The sequence below is a fragment of the Buteo buteo genome, chromosome 17 (assembly GCF_964188355.1).
Source record: "Buteo buteo chromosome 17, bButBut1.hap1.1, whole genome shotgun sequence".
In the NCBI taxonomy this organism is placed as follows: Eukaryota; Metazoa; Chordata; class Aves; order Accipitriformes; family Accipitridae; genus Buteo; species Buteo buteo.
This window is the reverse complement of record NC_134187.1, coordinates 28,251,260-28,276,480: the sequence shown is the minus strand read 5'-3', so window position 1 is coordinate 28,276,480 and position 25,221 is coordinate 28,251,260. Positions and strand designations below refer to the sequence as shown.

The 25,221-nt window shown below is 47.9% G+C and overlaps 1 protein-coding gene across 4 annotated transcripts in view; it reads left to right on the top strand.

Moving 5' to 3' along the window:
* Positions 1–23,163, top strand: part of LOC142040952 (keratin, type II cytoskeletal cochleal-like) — a 59,518-nt gene extending 36,355 nt beyond the window's left edge. The window contains exons 3-13 of one of the 4 annotated variants that reach the window (XM_075049397.1): positions 9,209–9,367; positions 12,777–12,964; positions 13,260–13,603; positions 14,360–14,568; positions 17,159–17,219; positions 17,732–17,827; positions 18,616–18,780; positions 18,922–19,047; positions 20,298–20,518; positions 21,051–21,085; positions 21,876–23,163. In XM_075049397.1, the coding sequence (XP_074905498.1) occupies positions 12,877–12,964; positions 13,260–13,603; positions 14,360–14,568; positions 17,159–17,219; positions 17,732–17,827; positions 18,616–18,780; positions 18,922–19,047; positions 20,298–20,518; positions 21,051–21,085; positions 21,876–22,063 (1,533 nt within the window). In that variant the 5' untranslated portion in view covers positions 9,209–9,367; positions 12,777–12,876 and the 3' untranslated portion in view covers positions 22,064–23,163. Of the gene's footprint in view, positions 1–9,208; positions 9,368–12,776; positions 13,604–14,359; positions 14,569–17,158; positions 17,220–17,731; positions 17,828–18,615; positions 18,781–18,921; positions 19,048–20,297; positions 20,519–21,050; positions 21,086–21,875 lie in introns of those variants that run through there. The other 3 variants (XM_075049396.1, XM_075049399.1, XM_075049398.1) reach the window with 3 other exon arrangements.
* Positions 23,164–25,221: the final 2,058 nt, after the last annotated feature.

The window sequence follows — 25,221 nt, the reverse complement described above, 5'->3', positions numbered from 1 at the left end:
AACAGAGACCTTCAAAACCTCTAGACACAGAGTTGGATCTTAAAAGTGCCCAAGTCCATCTTTGACTGCTGTGTTCCCGCTCCTTGAAAGCGCTTTAAAAGCTGGTGCTGGAGACACCAAAAACCACTGTCTTTTAATGAATTCTAGGCAGCTAAGGTGGCACGCCCTTAAATACCTGTTTGGACCTAGGTATAAATCAATGTTGGACAAAGCTCTCTTGAAAGTATTTTCCTGCTTTAACTCAGTTTCTCATGTGAAAAATCAGGACAGAACAACACCCGTTTCTGCGTCTTTTTGTCTATTGGCATTGTGGTCTTCTCAAGAAAGGGGATGGTCTTCTCTGGCCAAAATTTGGAATTTCCATTTTGTGGGAAAGCTGCTGTTTTGGTTCTGCCCCATGTTGGAAGACAAGCTGGGAATTTCCCTGCCAAGTGAGACAAAAGAAAGCTTGGATCTGTCACAGACCTGCTTCAACAAGAAACATATCTGACGATGTAGTAGTTTTTGTCTTAGGAAGGACTTCAGAAGGAAGGTGACCCATTCCAGTAGGGTTAACCTTTTCTTCAAGTGTAGTTTCAGTATTTTGCCACGAACAGTGGGCTTTCACGTGGCATGTCCATCTTGCCAAAACACCCTTCCCAGGGAAAATGTTTCCCCTGATGATCCATTTGAATACCAACTCCCTCACTCAACGGATCCTTGTCAGGACTTTTCAGTTTAGTCCTGATGGTTTATTTTAAGGACTAAGACAAAATTTATGGCTGGGAGATGACAAAGCTCATGGCTCTTGCAAGGTGAGGTGAGATGATCTATCTCATCGTGGGCTGCCGGTTTGTGGCTTTGCGGTTGCAGGCACATCAGTGTTCCTGATTAGCATCAGGTCATGGGGTCACCTGGCAGGTTTTTTGCTTCATCTCATACTGAGGGCAGTTTTGATGGCTCCCTAGGAATGATCCCTCTGAGGGAAGGAGATAGAGATGAAATTAGGCTAGTTCAATTTAATAGTGGCTGGGAGCAGTGTTCTGCACTGAGCTAGGTGGGATGTTGCACGATTATGTTTTGCAAGATCCCAGGAAGCACTGTTGCAGAGAAAGCACTGCTGGTCGTTGCATCGGCAACCACATCTGCCTGAGCATCAACTCCTTTCTCCTTTAAGTATCAATTCTTTCTCTACCCTCTTTTTTTGTTTGTTTTTTTCTTGAAATGAAGTTTCTAACACTGGATCCAGCCTGTGAGGATATCCAGTTTGGCTGAAATAGCATCTCCCAGTGCAGAACAGCACAAAACAAAAAACTCTTCAGGTGATCAGATCTAATTGTAACATGTTGCTTGATGCCTTTTGAGTCCCCGTTCCTGCATAGCATCGTGTACTATATCCCATAAACTCTCTGTTAGATGCTAGAGGCAGGAGCCGAATCATTCTGCAACAGAAAGATGCAGAAGGATGATGGTTTAGGATTAAAGCTGCCTTTAATGTTTGGGAAAGGCAGGGTGGAAAGCTATTTTTCAGTGGGAGCATTGGGGCCACTCTACTCTGAGATGAGCAAGGCTTTTCAAAGTTCTACCTCCTTCCAGAAGGATGGGTATAATTTGCAATAACCCTCGAAGGAAAGTGTTTGCAAGTGGTCATCTCTGCTGGCAGGTGATATGAGGATGTGTGGGAAGAGCTTGCATAGAGAGGAGTAACCCGCTTTCTAACCTCTCCTTTCTAGGTGCCAAGGCTGAAGCTCCTGCTGTCCCACCTGCTAGGCAGATGGGTGAGATGGGGATCCAAGCTTGCCCTGTTAAGGGGGGGACACTGCTGCTCGTGGTCCTGGGTCCCAGTGGGACGCTAATTTCAGTCTAGCCAGGGCATTGCTCCATGGCAATGCCCAACGGCCTGATACTGAAATGATTCTGCTCTTTGGTATTGTAGGTGCGCTTAGTGCAGAAACCTGTCACCCCGTGCTGTCTTTTCAAGGATGAAGAAAGGAGGGCTGCTTTACACATTGGCAGCCAAAGCCTTGCTACTTGTTTCTCTCCCTTGTTGTCTTCCCTGCCCTATGGGAGAGGCAGTGCTGAGTCAGGGTGTTTCTTCCTTTTCTGCTGATGTTCTTGATGCTCCTCCTTGGCCAGGTATTTGGTTCAATTTGGAATGGGCTGGTCTCTAAAATCGGGCTTTAAGATTTGGTGCTAGCCTTCTTGGCTACACAGCAAAACAAGCTAAAAAAGGATGGGGACAAGAGGAGGGTGGTACAAGGTGGAGAAGGCTCTGGAGGATGCAATGAAGGGTCCAGTCACCTCCAGCTAACCTGCTGTGTCCTTCTATTGCCGTAGTGTTGCTGCCTGTGTCCTTGCAGCCTGGTCTAGCTTGTCTCCTGCTCTGTTTGGATGGAGTCATCACCATCCAAAAATGCTGAGCGGTCCCAGGATCTGCCATTCTGGATATGTCTGGAGCAAGGCAATGTGTTGCTTTGAGTTTGCAGTGTGGTTGTTTCATAGGTTGATGTTTGGGGATGGGCACAGCGTGGCTTAAACCATCACAGGGTGGCTTGGGGGTGCTTAAATCTTTGCAGACAAACCTAGAGAGTCTTTTCACATGTCCCTTGATACATGGAGATTTATCCTGGCCATCTGGAAAATCACATTTTAGGGTTATGGGCTCAGTATGTATACGCATAGTAGAATAATTTATTTATCAAGGTTCCATAAGTAATTGCTGTTTATTAGGTATGGGTAGTGTATGAAGCATAAACAACGAATCAGCATTTGCCCCAAGGAATCCGAATGATTAAGGTTAAGCAAGACAGAGACAGGGCTGAGGGATGCAGAGAGCTGCGGAGGTAATGAGTGGGTCAGTAGGACTTATTTAAGCCTCATCAGGCACGCGAGGAGCGTCTGGAGTGGGAGCTGTGTGTGTTAAACCAAATGACACATCGCAGGGGAATGGCTGATATTGTGGCCGCAGGTAGGGCAAGGCAGAGCAGCTGCAGCTTCCTAGTTCCAGAGAGCCAATTCAGTCCACTGAGTTCACTTCAGGTTTAAAAAAAAGTAAGAAGAGGGTTTATTTTGTTAAATGCTTGTTTTGTTTTTGTTAAATTTGGCTGCTGGCCCTTATCCTGTGACAGGAGAGGCATTTACCTGTTCAGTGGCGTAGGCTGTAGATAGGTTGATTATATGAGGTCACGGGCCAGCAACGCTGCCCAGAGCTGGGTTTGTGGTGAGGGACTTTGATTGCAGAGACGCCGTAGTTCAGCTCTGTTTCTCAGCCCATCTCTGCAGTGCCCGGTGGAGAAGGGAAGGTGCTGGGCTGGGCTGGAGGCATGCCCAGACCAGTGCTGTGGTAGGACAGCCAGGGACACGCCGGTGACCACAGGCTGCATGCTGATTTGGGCACGCATGTGGTTTGCCATTGCTCTCCTTGTCTGACCCTCCCTAAACCTGGGCGACGGTGGATGGGCACTGATGGAAGCGCTGTAGCCACCCTGCCTGTGCCTGGATTGGGGCATGGTGGCTGAGGATGGGAGAATTTCACCCCAGACAGTGGCTCTTTGTGGACCCTGGTTTGGGGGAGGGTTGGGGGTAGCTCTGCAGCCTTCCCCAGCTCCACCCCACCCCTACTTTTTCCTTCTTTCTCACTTATTCCTTCTTTACGTGCTCATCCACCCTTCTAGTGTCACATTTCCATACTCTCTTGCTCCTTTCATTCCTTTATGTGCCTGCCCAGAGCCATCCGCATCCCCCTCCTCCTGCCAACCCCCTTCCCTCCTTCCTCCTTTTTGATTTCTGGGTGAAACAGCAAGTAGCTAAAACCCTGCCATCTAGATCACTTCCCCCAAAACAGACGTCACTTGCAAAGAATTTATAGAAGGGTTTGGAAGGCAGGATGGGACGCGCCCACATCTGCTTCACACTCAGGAAGGTTTCCAACCCATCTGCTGCGCTTTTGCTCACGTAGTTTCCAGGAAATTTCAGGTATTGAAAAAAAAATAAGGAGGACTAATTAAGTGGTGGTGACATCACTTGTTTCTGTTCAGGTGCTGCAGGCTTTTCCCTTCCCACTGTACAAAGAGGCTGGGTGATACTCTCCGTGCCTAGGGCTGGGGAAGCAGCTGCTGGGCACTAGATCTCCCCCAGGCAGCCGTATCATATCACCTCCCAAATAAAGGGACTCTGCTTCATCTTAGAAACTGCTGCTTTATTTTCTCAGTTGAAGGCTGTCCCAAAGTCTATGAATCTCCATGTGTTCTCAGCTGTCCGTCATCCCCACTTGTCAACCACTCTTTGAGCTATGCTGGGAGCCTGAATGTTGCCAGTTCCCTTTCTAATAACCTGTCCTGTTACTTTGGCAAATGGCTTCTCCTTTCTCAGTGTCCCTGCTTATAAAAAGAGCATAAATGAGACACACAATGTGAGGATTTACTGCTTAGTGTTTCTCAATCCACACTTGAGCAAATGACTTCATTCCTTTTAGACAGCACCCAGTATCCGCCACTCTGATTACAATCTGGCTCGGTGCTCTTGTGTCACTTTTAATTAGGCATTTTGTTTCTGCATTGTGTGTCATTCTCACATGGTTTGCAGCATAAATAATGATGTATTGTGTTTCAGTGGGTGCTGCGAACCTTTAGCTTTTAATGAGGCTGCATGGATATTTATGAGGCCATCTACCTGTTTTGCAACATGCAGGTTCTGAGACTAAAATACACTGGGATCTTTTTTTGGGGAGTTGGGTGGGGGGGAGACCTAAGACATCAGAGTGGTAGCTAGAAGGTGGACATTTGCATTGGGAATTGCAGAAACAGATCATTTTGCCCCAAGGTGGGAATTGGTGGCTGATTGGAGCAATCCCAGCCTACAGCAGCTTCTCTCCTAAAATTAGTGTAGCGGGACTGAGCCCCGAAATTTGAGGGACAGCACATGAGGTGAGATGTCTTTGGGTGTATTTTTTTCTCTGTGAGGACAGGGATTTGGGCTCCTGCTGCATTTGTCATCAGGTGGGAGCCACAAGCTAGGAGCAGAGAGGCATGGTGAGGGTGGGAATGGGAGAAGGGCATGGTGTCACTGCTTGGTGCCGCAGCTGTGTTGGGACAAACTGAGGGACAATTTGCTGTGGGATCCCATGAAGATCAGGGTGGGAGCTCCTTGTGCTGGAGTCCCCTCACTTGCTGAGTGAGGCTGCCTTGTGCCTGCACTTTTCAGAGGCCACATGCCCAAATCATCAGGCAAAAGGTCTGATTTTATTTTTTTTCCTGGCCACTTACACAAATTGGATCTCAGTCTCCCACTTTTCACCTTGTGCCACCAACACCTTTCTGGAATAAACGCAAAGCGGGCGTTTGGCCATGCCTATACCTCACCACAGCTCTCCTGGGGCGGTTTGTCATGCTGCATACTTCCCAAATGATGCAACCCAACCCCTCCGCAGCGCAGAGAGGTGCAGGGCACGGCCAGCTCTGCTCCTGGTCAGTGCTTGAATTGCTGCAAAGGGGCAGTTGCCGTGGGCGTGGGTTTGGTGCTGGGTTACCCCCAGGGGCCGGTTAACTCCTGGAGCCTCCTCTTAGCAATGCAGCCTGCAGTTGGGAGCCGCTTGCCGTTCCGACGTGTCTGCAAGGGAAACTTTGGCACCAAACAGTGTGCCCTGTAGCGTAGCTCGACAGGTTCGTAGCGTGCACCCAGTGCAGGCACAGACCCAAGTCAGCACCTTGAGGCAGAAGGAGGAATCGCCTGCTTGCTTCACTCTGTCTTGGCTTTGTGAGGATGGTTATGACATGGCACGGCCAGGCTGCATGTGCCTGTGCGACAGCTCCGTGCAACCCCACGTGTGTGCATGTGTCAGGGCCACACCGGCACTAAGCCCAGGAGCGAGTCTGTAATCCCTCTTAAATCTGGTACCAGATCTGATTCATCCTGATTTTTAACTCCTGGGGTCAAATTCTGCACGACTGATTCATGCCTGGTGCACGCCTGGTGAACGCGGTAAACTCGAAGCTCAGTCCTGCCTTGAAGGGCACTTATGCCTTTTTTTGTACCGGGTAAAGCTCTTCCCCTGCGCTGAAGAGTTGTGCAGCCCACGGTACGTGGGAAGGAAGCATCCTCGGCATCGTGGAGAGCTGTTCTCACTCTTGGCACTGTTTTCCCTCTTCTACTTTTCCTGCCAAGCCTCTCTCCTCCCACGCTGTCCTCGTGTAACGTGGAAACCTGCTGCAAGTGGAGCTGATGGCTGGAGGTGGCTTTGGGGTGCTGCCGGGTGTAGGGAGGAGGCGGTCGGGTGCTGGGGCCGGTGGAGGTTTCTGAGCAGCAGCCGTGGCCATGGGTAGCCCCAGCTCCATGCAATGCTGGACCTGATCTTCCCTCCCCTCCTACAGACCTGGAAAGAGTCATTCATGTCATAGGCAATGTGGGCAGGTGCAAGATAATTACAATTATAATAATTATTGTCATCATTGAATGTATTGATTATGATGGTGCCTGACACAGGGCTACCACACCCTCTGTTGCTATCAGCACCCAGGGCTTGGCTCCCCGTCTGGTCCAAGGCTGTAATCTTGCCCTTTGCTCCTACTCTAAAACCTGATAGCAAGTCCCAAACTGGGAGAAGACCAGAGGAAAGGAGGCGTTTCGCTTTCCTTTTGGCTTTCATTTGGAAGCTTCTAACTCTGCGATATTTGGGTTAAAAGCTGGGTGCTGGACTAGTGTGTCTTACTGGCTGAGATAAAATACCAGGCTGGTGCAACAGCAAACAGGTGGGAAGTGCTGAAGCCCAGATCTTGGGAGCGTGATTCTCCTTGTTTCTGTATTTCCAGTGTTTGCAATTGTAGGAGAAAAAACTTGTCTCCCTGAGAGCTGAATTAGCCCCTCTGTAAGCAGAGATATGGTTACACCCTATCTCAGCTTGGTGATTATAGCTGTAATAAAATACTTGTAACAAATCAATCGCTTGAATTTTTTTTTGCCTTTCTCTTCCTCTGACAGTGACTCATTTGCTAGGAGGTCCTACACTTCTTTCATTTAGCCCCTCTGCCTTGGCTTTTCTGCTTCTCTGCCCTTCACAAAATTGTTCATGTGTTCACAGGTTGAGCTGTTTTGGGTAGATCCTACAACCTCCCATTTCTACAAGTCAAATGTGTTGAATTCCTGTAGCTGCACATGGAAAACATCCCTGCTGTGGATGTCCCTGCTGCTTGTCCAGGAGAAACCATCTCTGGAAACCCTGGCTGGTACGAACCGCCTTCTGTAGCAGGAGAACAGTTTACACTGAATCTGATGGAGTTTTTGCAATCCAGTGGCCTGAAAATTCAAATGAATATTTGCAGCCACGTATTTGGTAACATGTTGCTCTGTGCATAGGGAGTAGATGGAGGTGATACGGGTTTTACTCCTGCCTCTCCCACATAGTTCCTACCTGCAGGATAGTTTATCTCTAAAACACTACTTACAGTTCTGTGTTTCTTTGTTGTTTTTCTTCCTTAGGAGCATTTATTGGGTAACAGATGTGTTTGGACAGCTTTGATTTTGCAAAAGATCTTGGAATTCATAATTGGGGCCAGAGGTTGTGGAGCATCTTTGTTCCCGTGTAGTCACCAGGGTGAAGGTGGTTATTTGTGTTGTGGCAGCTATTAAGAAACCCAGTCATTGTCCACAATTACATTGCGCCAAGGGCTGTACAAACACAGGTGAATTAGGATGGCTGTCTTGTTGGATGCTTAGTGTTTTGGGGGAAGTAAGACCTTAATCCTTCCTGGATTTGGAGGATCAGTTGGTGTAAAGTGGCATCATGCCATTGACTCCGCCCAAGCTGTGTCTGGTGACACAAAATTTTGATAAGAGCATTTCTTCTTGATGACTGTGCTAGATCGTTTCTCTCCTTCCTTGCTCCGTTTACTTTGCGGCATTATCCTTTCACCTAGGCATGAATCAGGCCCACAAACTCCTGTAATAATGCTGAGTACTGTTGCACTGGTTTTATTTCAGCTCTTACAAACTGGTGGTGTTCCCTTGACTGCAGTGAAATGACCTCACAGTTTCCATCTGCTCTGAATGGGGCACATTAGCTTGCAATTGAGTTAATTAAAAGAGGAGCAGGGGAAGATCTTCTCATGCCACATGCAATCTCATTGCTGCAGGCTGTAGTGAGCAGGGATGAGTTTAACCAAGGAGTGGACCAACAATGGGGAGAGAGGACCATCAGCAGCAGTTAAATGTGCTGGTCAAGATGCAACCTCCAACTTGGGAAGAGTTAAACAGCTGATGGCTGGAGAAATGTGGCCAGAGGAAGGATCACTGCATAATTGCCCTGTATTTTGGGGCTGGCCAACATGTATTACTGGCTTGAGATAGATGGACTCTGATCTGACCTGGCTTGCCTGCTCTGTACCATGTGAGTATCCACAGAGGTTAGATCAGATCAGCTGTTAGGAACTTGAACAGACCAACAGATTCAATGGGCAGGACTCAAAAGTTGCATGTGATTTTTTTTGTGAGGACAGAACATGGATTTTCCAGCCTCTTCTGAGACGTGCCGTTTCCAGAAGAACTGAGCTCAGCATTACCAGGGCTGGCAATTTCACCTTGGCCTTGAAAATTGTAGTGTTTTAATTTGTTTGTTTGTTTGTTTTTCCTTAAGGCTTTAGCTGTGGGAGTGACTCTCAACTTTCATGTAAAAATTATCCATGTAATTATGATTATATGTAATTATAACTGTATTTATAGTTATTCCTTCATGATTTCTTGTAATTTGGGGGAGAGGGGAAAAAAACAGCTTTAGGTGAATGTAAAATAGGCTGGAGGGGGGGAAAGTCCATAGCTTGAATGCCTCTACCATGCGTCAGGCACAGAGAGCTTTTCTGATGAACTGGTGCCCTGCCACACGCTGTGTCCCTGGGAAGGATCCCTGCAGTCCATCTGCCTGGGCTGGGTTTGCTTGTTTGTCCAGGATCTCATGGCAACGTGCAGAGGTTCCCACTGCTGCAGCTGTAGCGTGGGCTGTAAACGCTCCTTCTGCAAACAGGGCAGGAGGCGTGTGGGGCTCCATCCGTGGGGCAGGGGAGCTACACTGCTGTGCTGAGCAGCTGGAAGATGCTGGGGAGGAGGCAGGGGGATGACACACGACTCCAGCGACAGCAACTCCTTTGGGAGTCCAAGTTGTTCCTGGAGGTGCCTGGCAAGTGGTTTTGTGCTGTTAGCTAAACACCTTGGAGTTTGGACCAACGCTCCTTTTGTGTTTCAGATAGCAGAATGAGCGTGGCCAATTCTGAGCTCAGGGAGGTGTTTCTCAGTGATGGATTACACAGCCAGCAGCAGGCAGCTTCCCAGGAGTGGCCAGGCAGCAAGGAGCCAAGCCGAGAGCTTCCCAGCCTCAGTGGAGCAGGCAGAGGGAGGAGGAAAGGTGAGATACAGCTCCTGGAGGGCCAGGAGCTTGCTGGAAGCCTTGTTAACATGGAGCTGCCTCTGGTCTGCAGCAGCTGGCTCTGTCATCCCAGACAAGCTGCATCCAGCTATTCCTACCGGTCCCCGTGGTGCCCCCCTGAATACTCGGGCTGTTCCGCTTTGTTGTGAAAAGGAGAGGTGTAGCTGGAAGACACGGTGTAGTTTAGGTAAGACCCGTCATACCAGCCTCTAGCACTGATTGAGACCTGAGGCCATTACAGCTGCGGGGCTGTAAAAGTGGAGAGCAAAATGCAGTTTCTACGTGTAAAACTGCATGAAGTCGCAGCACGAACAATACTGATGCACGTGCCAAGGGCACTGGAGTAGAGAGAGGCCATAGAAGTGATTTCAGGTCCTCAGAAAAGCCACTTATTTATGAAATGTGTCAGGATTTCAGCCCATTCAGTTTATCCAATATAAGACTAAGAGGGTGGTGACTTAGCATTAATAGGGAAATCATACCAGGTTCAAGAGAGCCATTTAAGTGCTTCGGAAGTGGGCAGTGGCAGAAAACTAAAGACACCCATTAAACGACTTCAAATTAGACATAAGGCCCTGAGTTATTGCAGGAGGGTTCCTGCTGCAAAGCAATGAACTGTACCGAGGTACCAGCCTTTGGAACAAATGAATCCTTCACATCAGCGAGCCGTTGCCTTTCTGGAAAAGCTGCTTCCCTGTTGTTGAGATACTAGGCTGAAGAGCTGTATCATTATATTTTTTTATAGACTGAGTGACACAGGAAGTAGGACTAAACAAATCAATAAAACTTCATGATAGGTGGCCATCTTATCCTAACATGGGTCATTTGTGTATCAGATTGTTGAAATACAGTACCTGCATTTGGGACAGTAAAAGAACAAGTTCTCTCTGGAGCACCCTCTCTATATTGGCAGGAATTATTAAGGAGCTGGAAATTTTTATTAGTGAGGCTACTTAGATCCTGAAAGGGCGAGCTGTGATCGCAGCATGGTGGGAATCTTCAGCACAGCAGTTTTATGGCTGCAGGTGTCAGTGGAAGTGCTGCTGTGTTGGCATCACTTTTGGGTATTGTTAGCAAGAACAACAGTTTGACAGCATTGTTCTGACAGCCCCATGAGTGCCCCATTGTTCTCTTGTGATACCCCAATCATGAGACCACCAAACACTGCTTGTCATTAGGATGTTAATTAATTTATAACTCACTGCTGAAGCACTTTGGAGCAGTAATCACAAACTAGGACTGCTCTGTGCACACACAAAACATAAGGGCACTCCCTGCTCCACAGAGCTTTTAATCCAAACATTGCAATCTAAACGTACAGCAAGAGATAGCCCATGGGATATTGACAGAAGATGTGGAAACAACAGGCCAACATTGATCATTGATCAGCATAATAACATGTTTTTAACACAGAATTTTGCTCACCTGTGAAGATTTCTTCCTCTTCCATTAGGACATGACCATATTTGATTTTTTTTTTTTTCTTTTTTCACTTTCTGGGCTGGAATTGAGAGCTTGGTTCATTTTCCCAAGAGTTTATGGAGGGATTTATCATTTGTGAGTCTTGGCTTTGTGAGTGTTGGTGCACAGTGGCAGGCTGTTCCGTCGTGACACCAAGCACAACAGTCGCAATGTTCCCCAAGAGGGAGTTTAACCAGTCAATACCGTGTCTTTTGTGTTACCAAACCTGAATCCCTGGGGGTCATTCGCATGGGCTTGGAAGTATTTAGAGTCCCTGCGGTTGTGAAACTATGCAGTGTTACCATGGCATCCCAACAACACAAACAAACTGGCGACATCCATGGATCGCTGCATCCTGCTCTGATTTACCCTGACTTGAAACCAGACTTAAATGGGGAATGTTCACTTTGTAGGAGGAGTGCAAGGGATCTAAACTGGCTAGCTGCGACACTGGGAGCTGGGGAGCATATAGCAGCAAGCTTTCCTTGGTCTCTCCTGCATTGACTAGGTTGCTAATGGTACAGAAAAAAAAGCTTGAACTTCGAATGGGAAATGGACTCATCCTTACCTATAATCAGTGGTGCTGCATGCCAGTAATGGGGCTTTTCAATGGGGAAAATGGCTTTTCATTGATCTGGCCCTTGATAGTGCAAACCAGGGTGAAGTTCAGTTCTCTTACTGCTGAGCTGGTGTTTCTGCTGAGGCTGCTGAGAACAGCTTTGCCTTTATGATAGTTTATCTGACAGCAGGCTTGTATTTTACCTGGCTGGATTGCTTTCTGGTTTGCGTGTTTTGTTGTGCAAAAAATCCCTGTCTGCTGATACAAAGGAGTTGAGGCTGGAATGCAACCTGATAAAATCCAGCAGCTGGGCCTTACTTTGGTGGGAGTTATTCCTGCCTGAGTGTCGGACTCTAAATCACACATTCACATTCAATCCCTGTCTTCTCAAGCCAACCCAGAGGAGTTGCAGGAGAGCAGCCTGTCTCTCTCTGTGAACTCGGAAGAACCTGGAGCTATGTAAACCAGCTGGAGGCTTCTGCCTTGTTGCTAGCTATGTACAGATGAAATGAACCCTAGCCTGTCTGCATCAGGCATCAGGTCGAGTGTAGCTGGGTGTGTGTAACACGTAAGTTTGCTTTACACTCAATGGATTATTTTTTTTTTTGCTGGTGGAAGTCGAGCCAGCTTGAAGGGCAGGGAAGAATCTTGCCTCATATGTCTCTGTCTGGCTCAATCTCCCCCTTTCCCTCCTTCAAAAAGAGAATTTCCTTTTAGTAGCTGGGATCTCCAGTCAACTTGTATTCTTCCCGCAAAGAAGGAAGTACATATTTTGAATGGGCTGTGGCCGGAATATGTAGCTAGCGCTATCTTGCTGTCCTGATGAGGGGAAGCGCTGAAGGGTGACACATTCAGGCCAAACTTTGAAGTTCTCCTGGAGGATTTACAACCTGATAGTAGAGACCTGTCCCTTTTAAGGCTATTTGAAAATGCAGAAAGCCCATAAAACTAATTTTTGTCTCTGCCTCTTCTGCATAGGAACCCAGAAATTTAAGCAGAAGCCCGTCCTGTCTCCTCTTGAGCGTGGACTAGCATGTTGCATATTTCCATGTGCAGGGTGCAACCCACCTAAACCATCTTTATTTTAGCACTAACAGGAGAGAGAAAGCAAAACCATGGTGTCCAGGGATAGCTGCAGCATCTCCCAACTGCCACCCTCATTCCCCTGCCTGGCGCAGACTTGCTGGGTGCTGCTGGCAGAGTACAATGTGTGTGCCAAGGCTGCAGCTGGCTTTGGTTTATATTAAACTAGGCATGACCTGGCACTAAGCTGAGGCCCCTCATCTCCTTTCTGCTGTTGCACAGGGGAGCTACCTGCTCTGCAATAGAGTTAAAAATAAATGCGTATTCCCCCTCTTCTCATTTCAGCATCCATTTAGGCAAGCGGGGAGGAATGGAGAAGCCTTGAGGAGACAGGGCTCGGACCTGTGCTGTTCTAACTCTCTGTGAAGGGAGCTGAGAAGAGCCCATGCTTCACGTCCCTTGGCTGCATGTGTGGCAGAGGCGAAGGGTGGTGCAGAACAAAGCCACGTCTGAGCATGGGGACACGGCACCAGGTGAGTCCTGTCCCTTCCCTGGCCCTTCCCTTCTCGCCTGCTCAAATTCAGCAGGTTGACGGAGGGTGGGAAGGCAGCCAGGCACACCCAGATCTCCGAGGCAGTAAAATGATCCCTCTTGCCCTTGGGCCAAGCCCAGCTTTTCTAACGGATAAAAGGAGAAGCAGTCAGGAGAACTCACTCACTTCCCTGGTCTCCAGCACAGCTTCCCTGAGCTTTTGAAGGGTGAGGGATACTGAAAACACCCTTGGAGCAGCCATGTCCAAGCCTTTGAATTTCAGCTCTCGCTCTGCAGCTGTCCCAAGGATCAGCCAAGTGCGGGCCAGCAATGTCTCCTTAGCCCGTGGACTAGGAGGAGGTGTCAACTTAAGGAGGGCAGGTGGCTTTAGCAGCTCCAGCCTCTACAACCTCGGCTCTGTCCAGCAGTTCTCCCTTGGAGCTGCCAGGCCCTACAACTTTCACTCTGGATACGGCTACGGAGGCATAGGATGTGGTGGGGGCATTCAGGAGGTCACCATCAACCAGAGCCTCCTGACGCCCCTGAACCTGGAGATTGACCCCAATATCCAGCGGGTGCGCAAGGAGGAGAAGGAGCAAATCAAGACACTCAACAACAAATTCGCCTCCTTCATTGACAAGGTGAGATGTTGGAAGGACTGATAGCTCTGTGGACACTGCTTTAAAAGCAGGTCTGACCCAAAGCTTGCTTAACCCAGTGAGGGATTCACAAATGGGCTCAGGATTTGCCTGCTGCAATCCAATAACTCTTGTTAAAGCCCTGCTTGCATTTACTGAGAGTAAAGGGTTTTGCCCTGCTTAGGCCAGCTTTGTACCGCCTTTATTCAGCTGGTGTTGCCCATCATGTGGGTGCAGGCTTTAAAAAGCAAATCTGCACTCAAGCACACCACCACCAAATTCAGGGAGGAGGGGGACTCTTGGAGAGGAATCGTGCCAGTAGAACGTATCTTGACATAAGTAAGAGCTTGCTGTGTTTGTTTGCACTGCCCTGTACCTCTGTGGCTTTACTGTCTTGCACTAATTGATCCTATGTCCTGTGTAAACTTCAGCTTTGGCATCCTCAAAATGCAAGGAATCCAGACCTGGAGTTTGAGTAATTGGATGACTTTGAGGTCTGTGGATGGCTTCTGTCAAGTGTCAGGCAAGCAGAATCTGCTTATCTTTAATTCATACAAAGCCTTAAAGTCATAAGCCAAGCCTCAGAGTAACAGTGCTCCCTCATGGTCTTTATCACCCTCCAGAGTTTAGGTGCTTCGTATGAGCAATCTAAATTCTTCAGATACCATCCACAGCCTGTCCTTCCCTCAGGATCCAAACTCTGTAGTGTCAGCTCCCCCTTCCTCCAGCTTTCACAAATGTCTCTTGGTTGCTTTCCAGGTCCGGTTCCTGGAGCAGCAAAACAAAATGCTGGAGACCAAATGGAGCCTCCTCCAGGACCAGAAGACCACCCGGAGTAACATTGCTCCTATGTTTGAGACATACATCAACAACCTGCGACATCAGCTGGATGGGTTGTTGAATGACAAAGCACGTTTGGAGGGCGAACTGAAGAACATGCAGGATCTTGTTGAGGATTTCAAGTCCAAGTAACGTATAATCTTCCAATCTAATGGTGTAGTTGAGCTAGCAGGTTGGTCAGTATTCTGGCAGAGATGTCCCCAGCTTTTCTGCTAGGGATGGACATTTTTTTCCAGCCACGAGTTAGGTATCTAGACTAGGGAAGCTGCCTGGATTCTTCTTGCCTGGATCGCTTGTTGTTCCTGGCACCTTGTTCCTACATGGTCTTCAGTGTCTCTATCCTCTTGGCTTTGCTTTGGAGCCTTCTCAGGGATGGCTTCATACTTTGGGTTGGACGTGCCAGTTTGGGTCCTTAGGAACCCCATGGGAGCTCAGCGGGTTGGCAGGCAGCGGGTGAACTGCTGCTTGTTTTGTGGGTAGGTAATGGAGCAGGTGATCTGCGATTTGTAAGTGACTTTTCAGTCCAAATCGTGTCACCTGGGAGGAGTCCCATGAAGAAAGCAGCCTTTGTCCCAGCCTGTGCCCAACCCAGCTGTACAGGGGAATGCCTTTAATTAAAAAAAAAGGGGGGGGGGGAGGGGGAGAAAGAAAAGAGGGAGCTGGCATACTGAATCAAGCCGGAACTGAAAACAAAGAGATCTGATAATCCCCAGGGTGTGTTTAGGGAAGGTCAATAGCCAGTGATTCCCAAGGAGGTGCATGGGGATGATGTTTTCCCCAACCCTGCTCAGTTATTTCCACCCCATGCTCATTCACAGCTGTACTTTGCATCTTTGCAAGGCAGCAGCAAGGAGCTGGTTTGCACCCAGAGGAATTATGGCCCTAATTTTAGTTGCATGTCACATGAATGCAAGGTGTACAGGTGCATATTTATTCCTCCAGCTTACAGGTCCGTGTAAAACCAAACCCTGTATATGCTAAGAGAAAGGAAGCAGTAATTAGGAGCCTAAGATGCTAGTGCAGTAGAGGGAGTGAGGATGCAGTAACTGGAGTTCAGAACCTGCTTCTCCCCATTTATATGAAGAAAATCTCATCTTCTAAGTAGAATACCTAAAACATGACTAGCTCTTTATGTGTCTGTTGCTGCTTTTTCCATATGTCCAATTTACACAGTAATTCTCCATTTATATCTGGGGTAGGGGAGGAGATTTATATGCACAAGGCTCCAGGGGTTAAGATTCAGTCCCTTATTCAGTAACTGCATTGACTAGGGGTGTGGTTCAAAGTAAGCAAGTGTAGGAGCAGGCTGTATTCATGCTATCCTTGGTGCAGGGCATGCCAAGGTGTGATAGTGCATTGGGCTTCCTGAGGCGCTTTGGGAGTTAATGGAGAATATTGAATGATTTGTCAATTTGTTGACCAGCTTGGCAGAGCTTCCCCCAGGAAATGAGGAATTTGACAAACCATTCTAGAATAGTTCAGCCTTTTTACCTATCTCTGATTATCCATTCTGCACTGCAAGCTGTGCGTACGCGGCATGGTCATGTAATTTCCAGGTCATATATTACTCTGCAATAGTAACAGATGCAGATCATTGACCTCGAAAGGGATAATGTCCGTTTCGGCTAGTGTGGATGGGCAAGCTTCCAGTGTGGAGCAGAAGGGGTGGTACATGAAGGCTGTTGAAAGTGAAGTAGCTCGCACTTTGGAAGGCAGATTACAGTGCTAGCCATGCAGGGACTGTGTAAATAAATAGACCAGTATTCTAATTTTGGCAACGGCAATTCTGAAACAGCCAGAGAAGCTGGTTCCTGCTCTGTTCCTTGGATGACTTTCAGGATTCATATAGCAGATTCTTGCTGTTTGTTTCAGCAGGTTGGCTGTACGTAGAATGGTGTAAGGCAGGCTCTGAGATCCAGGCTTGCAAGTGGTACAAATCAGTGAACTCCCGTAAAGTCAACAGAGCATGATTTTTATCTGCTGAGGATCTAGCTCATTACATCTAAAGGTGAACACCTAAGGAAGGGATGTAGCCAATATCAGAAGTTTGTGTGACCTTGAAGCATAGCGACTCTGTGCGGAATGAGAATAATTATACTTGGCTCTTACCAGGACAGAGGCAGGCGATTGACACCTGCAAAATGTTCTCAAATGTCTGTAATAAGGAAGTGCACAGTGAAAGTAACATTAGCAGGTGCTTTGATCAGCATAGAGGAATTTGTTGAATCTGCTTGCATCTCTTCTGCATTTGTACTTGTTCTCTCAAGGGGCAAGTGAAAAAGCTGAGACCCTCAGGACATAGGCTGCCATCTTGCAGCTATCCATGACTGAGGGTAAGGAGCAGAAATTGTCTTAAGTGCAGTGAATTTTGAAGAATGTGGGAAGGCATGGGTGAGAAAGGCTTTCCAGGTTAGTGGTCATGGCAGCGTGGACCAGAACAGCTTTCAGGCATCAGGTCATCCAAACCCCGGGTGAGACTGGAACTGGAACTGTGGAATACAGCTGGTACCTCTTGTGCAAATACTACACATGCTACAGTGATACAGCAAACCTCTTCTGCCTGTGGCTGGCTTGCTTGGGGAAGTCATAGGCTTCGCTGCAGCAGCTGACAGAGAGAAATGGAGGGGGAGAGAAGGGAATCAGGGTAACTCTTATCTGTGATGTTTTTTCCTTTAACCCAGGCTCTTAACTTCACACCAATCCCCTTTTTTCTGGCAGATATGAAGATGAAATCAACAAGCGCACTGCAGCGGAAAATGAGTTCGTGGTGCTCAAGAAGGTGCGTGCCATGGATGTTACCTGGGACTGATCATATACGTTTGCAGCCCTTCTCCCCCTTTTGCCCCTACACTGTCTTTGCTACAGCTGTGCCTAAAGACCTGCAGGTGAAGAATTACAGCTCTCATTTCTGCCTAAAGGCTGCCTCAGTGTAGGCACTGAAGTCTCTATAGGAAGCTGGGAAGGAGTGCCAGGTCCCATGGATATCATAGATTATGGCTATGTCTTTCTTTGGGACATTTCCTAAGGCCTTCCCTGACTGTCCACACTGACAGTGGACTTGCAAACACAGGTCCAGGGGACCCTACAGAACATGTGGGATCCTGCACACGAGCAATATTTAGTACACTGGTAGGTAATTTTTAGGACATGGTGGGTCATTGAGCAGACGGACATGGAGAGCAGACAGCTTGGGGAACTTGATGGGTTTATGGCTGCTTTTGAAGCCATCAAAGGCTGGGTGGACTTAGTCATCAAAGCTATGGCAATCTCAATGGATTATCACTTTTTTAGGATGTGGATGCCGCATACATGAACAAAGTGGAGCTGGAGGCCAAGGTGGATGCCCTGACAGATGAGATTAACTTCCTGAGGGCTCTCTATGAAGCGGTAAGGTCCTTTCTGCTTCTTGTGGGTGCTGCAGTGTAGCTCCACCAGTGGGTGAAGAACAGAGAATGGTGACTGAGAAAATTAACGTGCTGTTTCCAGAGACAAAAAAGGCAATGGAGACGTGGAGTCTTCCCTTGTCTAAGCAGAAATAAGCCTGCAAGTAAAGCGCACATCCTGTGAATTGTCACAGTGATTTCTCCCTATCTGGGATGTGAGATGGATTTATTGTGAATGTAGCCAGGATATATATTATTTTTTTGATGCTGTTAGTGTGAAAACAAGGAAAACCAGTGTATTATAGCCAGTGCTGTAGTGCTGGTGTGTGCTTGTGTGTTTGTGTGCTGTGAGAGAGAGAAAGGAAAGCTCCTTGTCTAAGACACCTCTATCTTACCCATTATTTGCAAGATAAGAGTTTGATTGAACTGGACACTTGGATCCTTGGGTGAGATGGTGGAATTTGGCCCTCGCTTTGTTGTGAAGCTGATGCTCAAGCTTCTTGGACTAGCATTTCATGCTGGGTTCTTATCTCAGGAGTGGGGTAAACTAACCTTGCTGTCAAAATGTGGGTGATAAGAAGTAACTTAATTTCTGCTGTTGTTTGTTACTTTGTGCTTTGCAAGGTTGATGTGATTCAGTTGGTTTCCTTCTAATTACTTAATGTTTTGATTGAATTCTTCTTATCTGCCTCCCTTTCCCTTTTCTTCTCAGATTCTCTCTTTAACTGGCTTCCAAAAGAGAGGCCCTTAAAAGTCAGTGATTAATGGTATTGTTTTTAATGCAACTGGCAGGAACTTAAGGAGCTGCAGGCCCAGATCTCTGACACCTCTGTGGTGCTGTCTATGGATAACAGTCGAAACCTGGACCTGGACAGCATCATTGCAGAGGTCAAAGCCCAATATGAGGAGATTGCCAACAGGAGCCGGGCAGAGGCCGAGTCCTGGTACCAAAGCAAGGTGAGTTATGGGAGAGATAAAGGCAGTTACAGCTTCTGCTAGTACGTGTATCCTGTGTGTCATGAGTGGGAGAGATTTTAGCTGGCTAATTGACTACCAGTCTGACTCCATCCGTTTCTCTTATACTGTTTTATGTCACAGTACGAGGCACTGCAGGTCACTGCTGGGAAACACGGAGATGATCTGCGCAACATGAAGAATGAGATCACAGAGATAAACCGCATGATCCAGAGGCTGCAGGGTGAAATCGAAAATGCAAAGGCCCAGGTGAGGAGCTGCCCTTGTTCTTCTGCTGCAGAGCAGTGGATTTAGCAGCAACAAGCGTGCCAGGGATCTGGGTGTAACACAACATCTGTAGAAGCAGTTTGGGGGTGGCTGCAATGCTCACCTCAAAAGACATCAGTTCTGCTGGAGGGAGAAAGTGTGTTGTGAGCAATGAAAGGCTGAGAGGCAGCTGAACTATAGGTGAGAACAAGTCTGCCAGCAACCTGGGAGTACAGAAGGGGAGTGATGCAGAGCCATTTCCAAAGGGCAAGGCTGCATGTGGCCTCCCTCCCAGCCACACACATTCCTCATACCCTCTTGCTTCTGGGATCTTTGTCCACATCCTTTCTGCAGAAGGGAACACCGTGTTTGAGCACATAAAAGAATTTTGCAGCTGTATGGGAGTTCTGTTTGCTTTCTCCAGGGACTGTTACTACTTTATCAAATGGCTGGTGAAAGCCAGACCAGTTGAGTGGTTCAGACCATGTTCAGGGCTGAAAACTGGTTGTGAATAACCAGGGAGCTCAAAGCTGGAGATAAGCTATTGTGATTCATCCATTTGTGTGTGTTTGGTTTCAGGGCAGGAAGGCTTCAACACACACTTGCAAGCAAAGAGCTGACCCGGTGCAGCTCCCTTGAATAATGAATGAGAGTAAAAAGCACATCTGTTCATTGTGAGCCCTTCCTGCCAGACATGGAGCTTTTTTGGAGGTGCAGGGGGCACAGTTGAGGATGCGACTGCCAGCTTGATGTGGCCCCACAGGGGTGCTTTTGGGATTGGTCTGGATTATTTGTTAATGGCAGCTCTGCTCGAGTCCATGCTTGCCTCACATCAAAGCTTGCTGGAGACTAACTGGCTCTGAACAAGCTCTGGGGCATAATAGGAGAGAAAACTTGAGCCTGCATTAACCCTAAGTGTTGTGCTGTTATGTGTGGTGTGGGTGAGCTTAAGAAGCTGAGGATTACCTGAAGAAAGTCTTCCAAAAACGTAGGCAGTGGAGAGAAGTAGGGTCTGCCTTTCAGAAGAACGTATCTTGGGATGAGATGAGCTTCCTTTGCAGGCTGATCTCCTCCCAGTTCCCCCAAAAATATGTGGGCATAAAACTGTAGGGATCTAAGTTGAGCAGATGGCTCTAGGGCTCTACAGAGACACAGAGATTGTCTGGCCAGTAGATGTCAGAAGTCCATGGGCAGTAGTGTCTTCCACCAAGGAGGTGAGATTCCTACTGATGTACTCTGCTCTGTCCCTGCAGCGTGCCAAGCTGGAGGCAGCCATTGCTGAAGCTGAGGAACGTGGTGAGTTGGCTGTCAAAGATGCCAAGGCAAAGCTGGCCGAGCTGGAAGATGCTCTGCAGAAGGCCAAGGCAGACCTGGCCCGGCAGCTCCGCGAGTACCAGGAGCTCATGAACGTCAAGCTGGCCCTGGACATCGAGATCGCGACCTACAGGAAGCTGCTGGAGGGAGAGGAGAGCAGGTGGGTGCAGCCTGTGTGTTTTACATGAGGAAGGGTCCAGCCCTTTGTTCCCATCACTTGGGCACATTGTGAGGGCCCGATTCCAATTTCTGCAGGGAAATACAGAAGAGAAAACCTTGCATTTTAAACTTATTTTTGGTCCTGAAAACGCTTTGGCTGAAGAGCCAAACTGGCAAGTTCTGGGGAAAATTTTATACTTTTGGTGAAAATATGCAAAGAAGAAAAAAGTTGTTTTCCATCATACATTTGATGCTGTAGCAGAAAATTTCCAAGTGGCTTAAATCCCCGTGGAATTAGGACAGAGCTCCTGTGCTCTTTCAGCCCCCCCGCAGGTGATAACAGAGCTTGTAAATGTAGGGCCAGAACAAAGCGCTGGATGGCACACTTATCTTGTCTGAATTATTTACAACAGTGGTAATAACTCACTGCCATTGTCTTCATCTTCAGCACTGAGGCCCTGGGGGAACACTGAGTAATGCAGAGTCTAACCTGTCCTCTTCCTTTTTGCCTTTGTGTTTTTCTTCTCTAACAGGTTGGCTGGTGATGGAGTTGGCAGCGTCAACATCTGTGAGTTGATTTCATGATTTATAATAGTTACACGTAGCCATGTGCCTATAGAAAATGCAGGTGGGGACCAGCTGGGCCTCATAGTGTCCTGCCTTTCTGCAACCCAGATAGCCCCCTTCTTAAATGAGACCCCCCTGAGACAATTGATAGTGCTGCTGGCTCTATGGCAGACTTCAGCTCTAACTCATCTATATGAAATTTAACTTGGGGGAATATTGATCTTTCTTTCCTCCCATTTTTGCATGGAGAAAAATGTACTAATGAGAAAGGGCATTGCCTGGACTGGAAGTTAGTGCAAAGGTGACGGTAGAGGGTGTCTTTCCAGCTTGGGAAGCATTGCATATTCACCTTGCCTGGACACTGGGCAGATGCTGGCATCTTGGAGATGCTGTCCACAGCTCTAAACCAGTGGCTCTACTTTTCATTCACTTAATTGCCACTGATAGCTGGTGAACTACATGCCCACAGCCTCTTTGGTGCACCAAAAGATGAGCTGAATGTGTTTATGGTATGGGGTTCTCCATGCTGCAGGAGATCCTGAGCCAGACTGAATGATGGAGAAGGGGATGGACTGCTCAGCCCTCACATGCATCTGGCTTGGCACAGACAATAAATGCTCTGGGCCAAAATGTAACAAGAGATTAGTGTCCCGGGCCCTGTGTTTTGCAGGAGATCACAGAGAGTTTTCATCTGGTTGCTGCAATTTAAAAATGCACTTTTTGTGAGAGTGCCAAACTGGGTTTGAAGTTCCCTGGCATTCACGTTTGGTTTGCTTCTCTCTGTGCCACAGCCGTGCTCAGCTCCAGCGGTGGAGGTGGCTATGCCAGTTCCAGTGGATTTCTGGGAGGAGGAAGTGGAGGACGCCTTAGCCTGGGAGCAGGCATGGGCAGCGGGGCGCTCAGCCTCTCCCCTGGGGGTAGCACCATATCCTACACCATGACCACAACCTCGTCCAGCAGGAGAAGCACCAAGAAGTAACTACAGGAACGAAGATCAACGGCATCCATTACATGGGAGGAGGGAAACCATAGAAAGAAAAGCCTTGTTGCCTTCCTTTTATAGGACAAATTGGCTGCAAAATTTCTGCAGTAATGAATGAATTGGAATAAGACATACCAGAGTACCTGACCCTGCCACATAATGCCTAAGGCTTGATCCTGCACTGTTGAACTTAGTGGGAACCATTCCACTGAGAGCAGGTTCAAGCCTGTAGGGTGAAATTTATCCAGTGAAGCAGGCGGGATAACGCTTTTGTTACTTGTGTGCTTGGTACCCCCTGCTCAGGGCTGGATTTCACCCTTTGAAGGGCAAAACAATCATTTGAGTGGCAAGTTATTCCACATTTCTGCTGTGGTTTTGCAAAAGAGACCAGATTATCTCCCTCTTAATATGATTTGGAAGATTTTATTCCCTTAGGCTCCTCAGAAAATGCCAACCCTTGTTAAGATTTCAGCCTGGGTTTGTTTTCTTAAAGTATACCAAGAAGAAAACAGTGAAACTGTTTTGGGTTTCTCCTTATTTTCTTTGGAAATGGGCTCAGAAATTGAATTCAGCAATTCTCCTCTGAATGAGCTGATTTCTTACCAAAGGCAATGCAGACATATTCAGGTTCTTTATAGCAAAGTAACTTGTAAACAAGCTCCCCCACCCATACTGTCTCCTTAATAGAAGCCCAAAGCTTAAGGGATATGAAGTTGCTTAAAATTATAAGTAGCAAACTAAAATGGGAGATAACATTCCCCATCCTTGGGTGTCTCTGTTTACTATCCTATATTTCAAAGTGTATCTAGTGATATCTGGTGTCTTTACTACAGTTAGGGAAAAAGCGTGTTTTGTTGATGCATCATTACAATAACTACTTGTTCCTGCCAAAATGTGTCTTCAACTTAAACATGCCAGGGAAAATGGTTAGGTCATTACTGCAGTAGGAAGAATTGTTAGATAAATAACTCAAAGAAACTGCACAGAATTGTTGTATTGCATGCTCAGCCATGTCCTAGCAGTGTATCTTTCACTGACGTTTTATGCCTTTGTGGTCTGAGACCTTGTCATGAGGCCATTAATAAAGTTTCTCTATTGCGTGCTTCTTCAGTCCCAGCAGTGTTCCTTGTCTGGGCTGCCCTGGATACTCAGGAGCTCTGGAAAACATCCAATGTTATCACCATCCTCCTGTCTCCAGAGCCTGCTCATGGCTGTGTCCCCTGGAGCAGTGCTACGCTGCGGTCAGGGTCAGGATTTAGGGTTTGCTGCCTGCACAGTCTTTTGTTCCTGTGTGAATTTTACCCACCTGCTTTGCACAGAGTCTGGGCAATGGGATGATGGGACTGGTTTTGTTCAAGCACTTGGCTTCAGCCCAGCCCCTGATCAGGACTCAAACTGACTGAGACCAATCCCTCTCTGAGCACCATCTTCCTCTGCTGAGCCGAGAGGAGCTAAACATTGGAGGAGACACCTCTCTTGCAGATGGCCAAAGCTTGGAGAGGTGAATCTGGGCCTTGCAGCGTATGGACAACTCATTCCTGCTCCTTTTGGGGCAGCGTGGGGTGAGATGGGCTCACCCCCAGGCGGTTTGTGCTTGCTCCCATTCTCCTTGTAGAGCCGTGGTGCAGATGCATTGCGAGCCCTTGCTGGAGCTGCTGTTGTAGAAGGCATCACCCCAGTGGGGATGGGACCAGGCAGAGATTTTGTAGTCACTGAGAAAAGCGGTTTCCTCCAGGGTGAGGATGGCGACAAGGCTGCCGGTGCCTTGAAGGATGCTTTACCTACCCGTGCGCTACCCAGGACCCATCGCTCCAGTACCCAACACAGCCCAGCACCTCAAGTCTGAGCAAGCACAGTGCTGAGCCTGTGCGTGGTGTTACTACAGGTGCGGCACTAATGGCAGGGAGGGGAGGAAGCCAGGGTGCCCAGCAGAGCCGTGTTATCAGCGGCCTGGCACACCCAGCTTATGGCTTTTATGTCATGGCCAAAGGGTAGAATGAAAAAAATCCCCTGAAGTTAAATGAAACGAAAAGCTGATAGATGTTGCCCAGATGTTTTTGGCAGGAGGTGCCACTGTTTGCTGTCGCGATGAATTGTGGGTCTCTCTTAGCATTACAAGAGATTAGCAGGGCTCCACTGCTGCTTCTTGAATTTTCAGGTGTGAGGCATGCAGCACTGACCTGGGAAGGGGTACTTGCAATCTGTGTGGCTGCAGCTTTTCCACATTAGCAAAACCACATACACTGCACACTGATGATGGGGAAAAGGGCATCTGCACACTCCAGGAAATGCTGTGAAATATCTTTGTGAGTCCATGTAGATGGATGCCCTTTGTGCTTTCTGCTCATTCTTTGGATCTGGTCTTGGCTCAGTCTGGGGTCATAAGTGGAGCTGGTTAAAATTTAATCTCTCTGCTTCAGAGGGGATGCTGATCTTACGAAGGCAAAGTGCCCTGAATTAGTGTAAAAGCAGGTGTATTGCAAGTCTCCTGTTGAGTGCAATTTCTGCAAGTTGGATTCAGGAGAAATAATTCAGCTTCAGAAGCAGCTTTGCAACGGAGGAGACTTTTGCACTTCCAGAGAAAGGAGACAGACGTGACCCAGAGAAACCCAGCACCCACCCCCTCCAGAGCCCTCCACCACGGCGCACTACCGCTGCCAGACTGAGCAGCGTGTGAGCTGCTTTCGGTGCTGACGCCCGCTTTTCAGCAGGCAGAGCCATCACCCAGCTCTCATCGCTTGGGCTGAGGCTCCTGGGGTGCCAGACTTTGCCTCCCACTGCTTGTCTGAACAGCAGCTGAGCTTCCCGTGCTGGCGGGCAGGATGTCACTGCTGGAGAGAACAGAGGCAAAAAAGAACGATGATGGGAGGATGCAGGTCTCAGAGGTATTAAAAGGTAGAAAAAGCCATCAAACAACCCACAAAGCAGTATTTTTTGGCCTCCCTGTTTTGCAGCAGTGACTAAGAAGAATAACAAGCATCTGAAATGTGCGTAAAATCAAACAGAGACAAAGCATGTTCATGTTGGTGCGGAGCCAGGAACGTGCTGGTCTGGATGTGGGAGTGAACCAGCAAGCTGCTCTGGTTCATGGAGGAGCTGTGAATTTGGGCTCAAAGAATTTAGGGAAAGTTGGAGGTCGTTTAGCTTTGCAAATG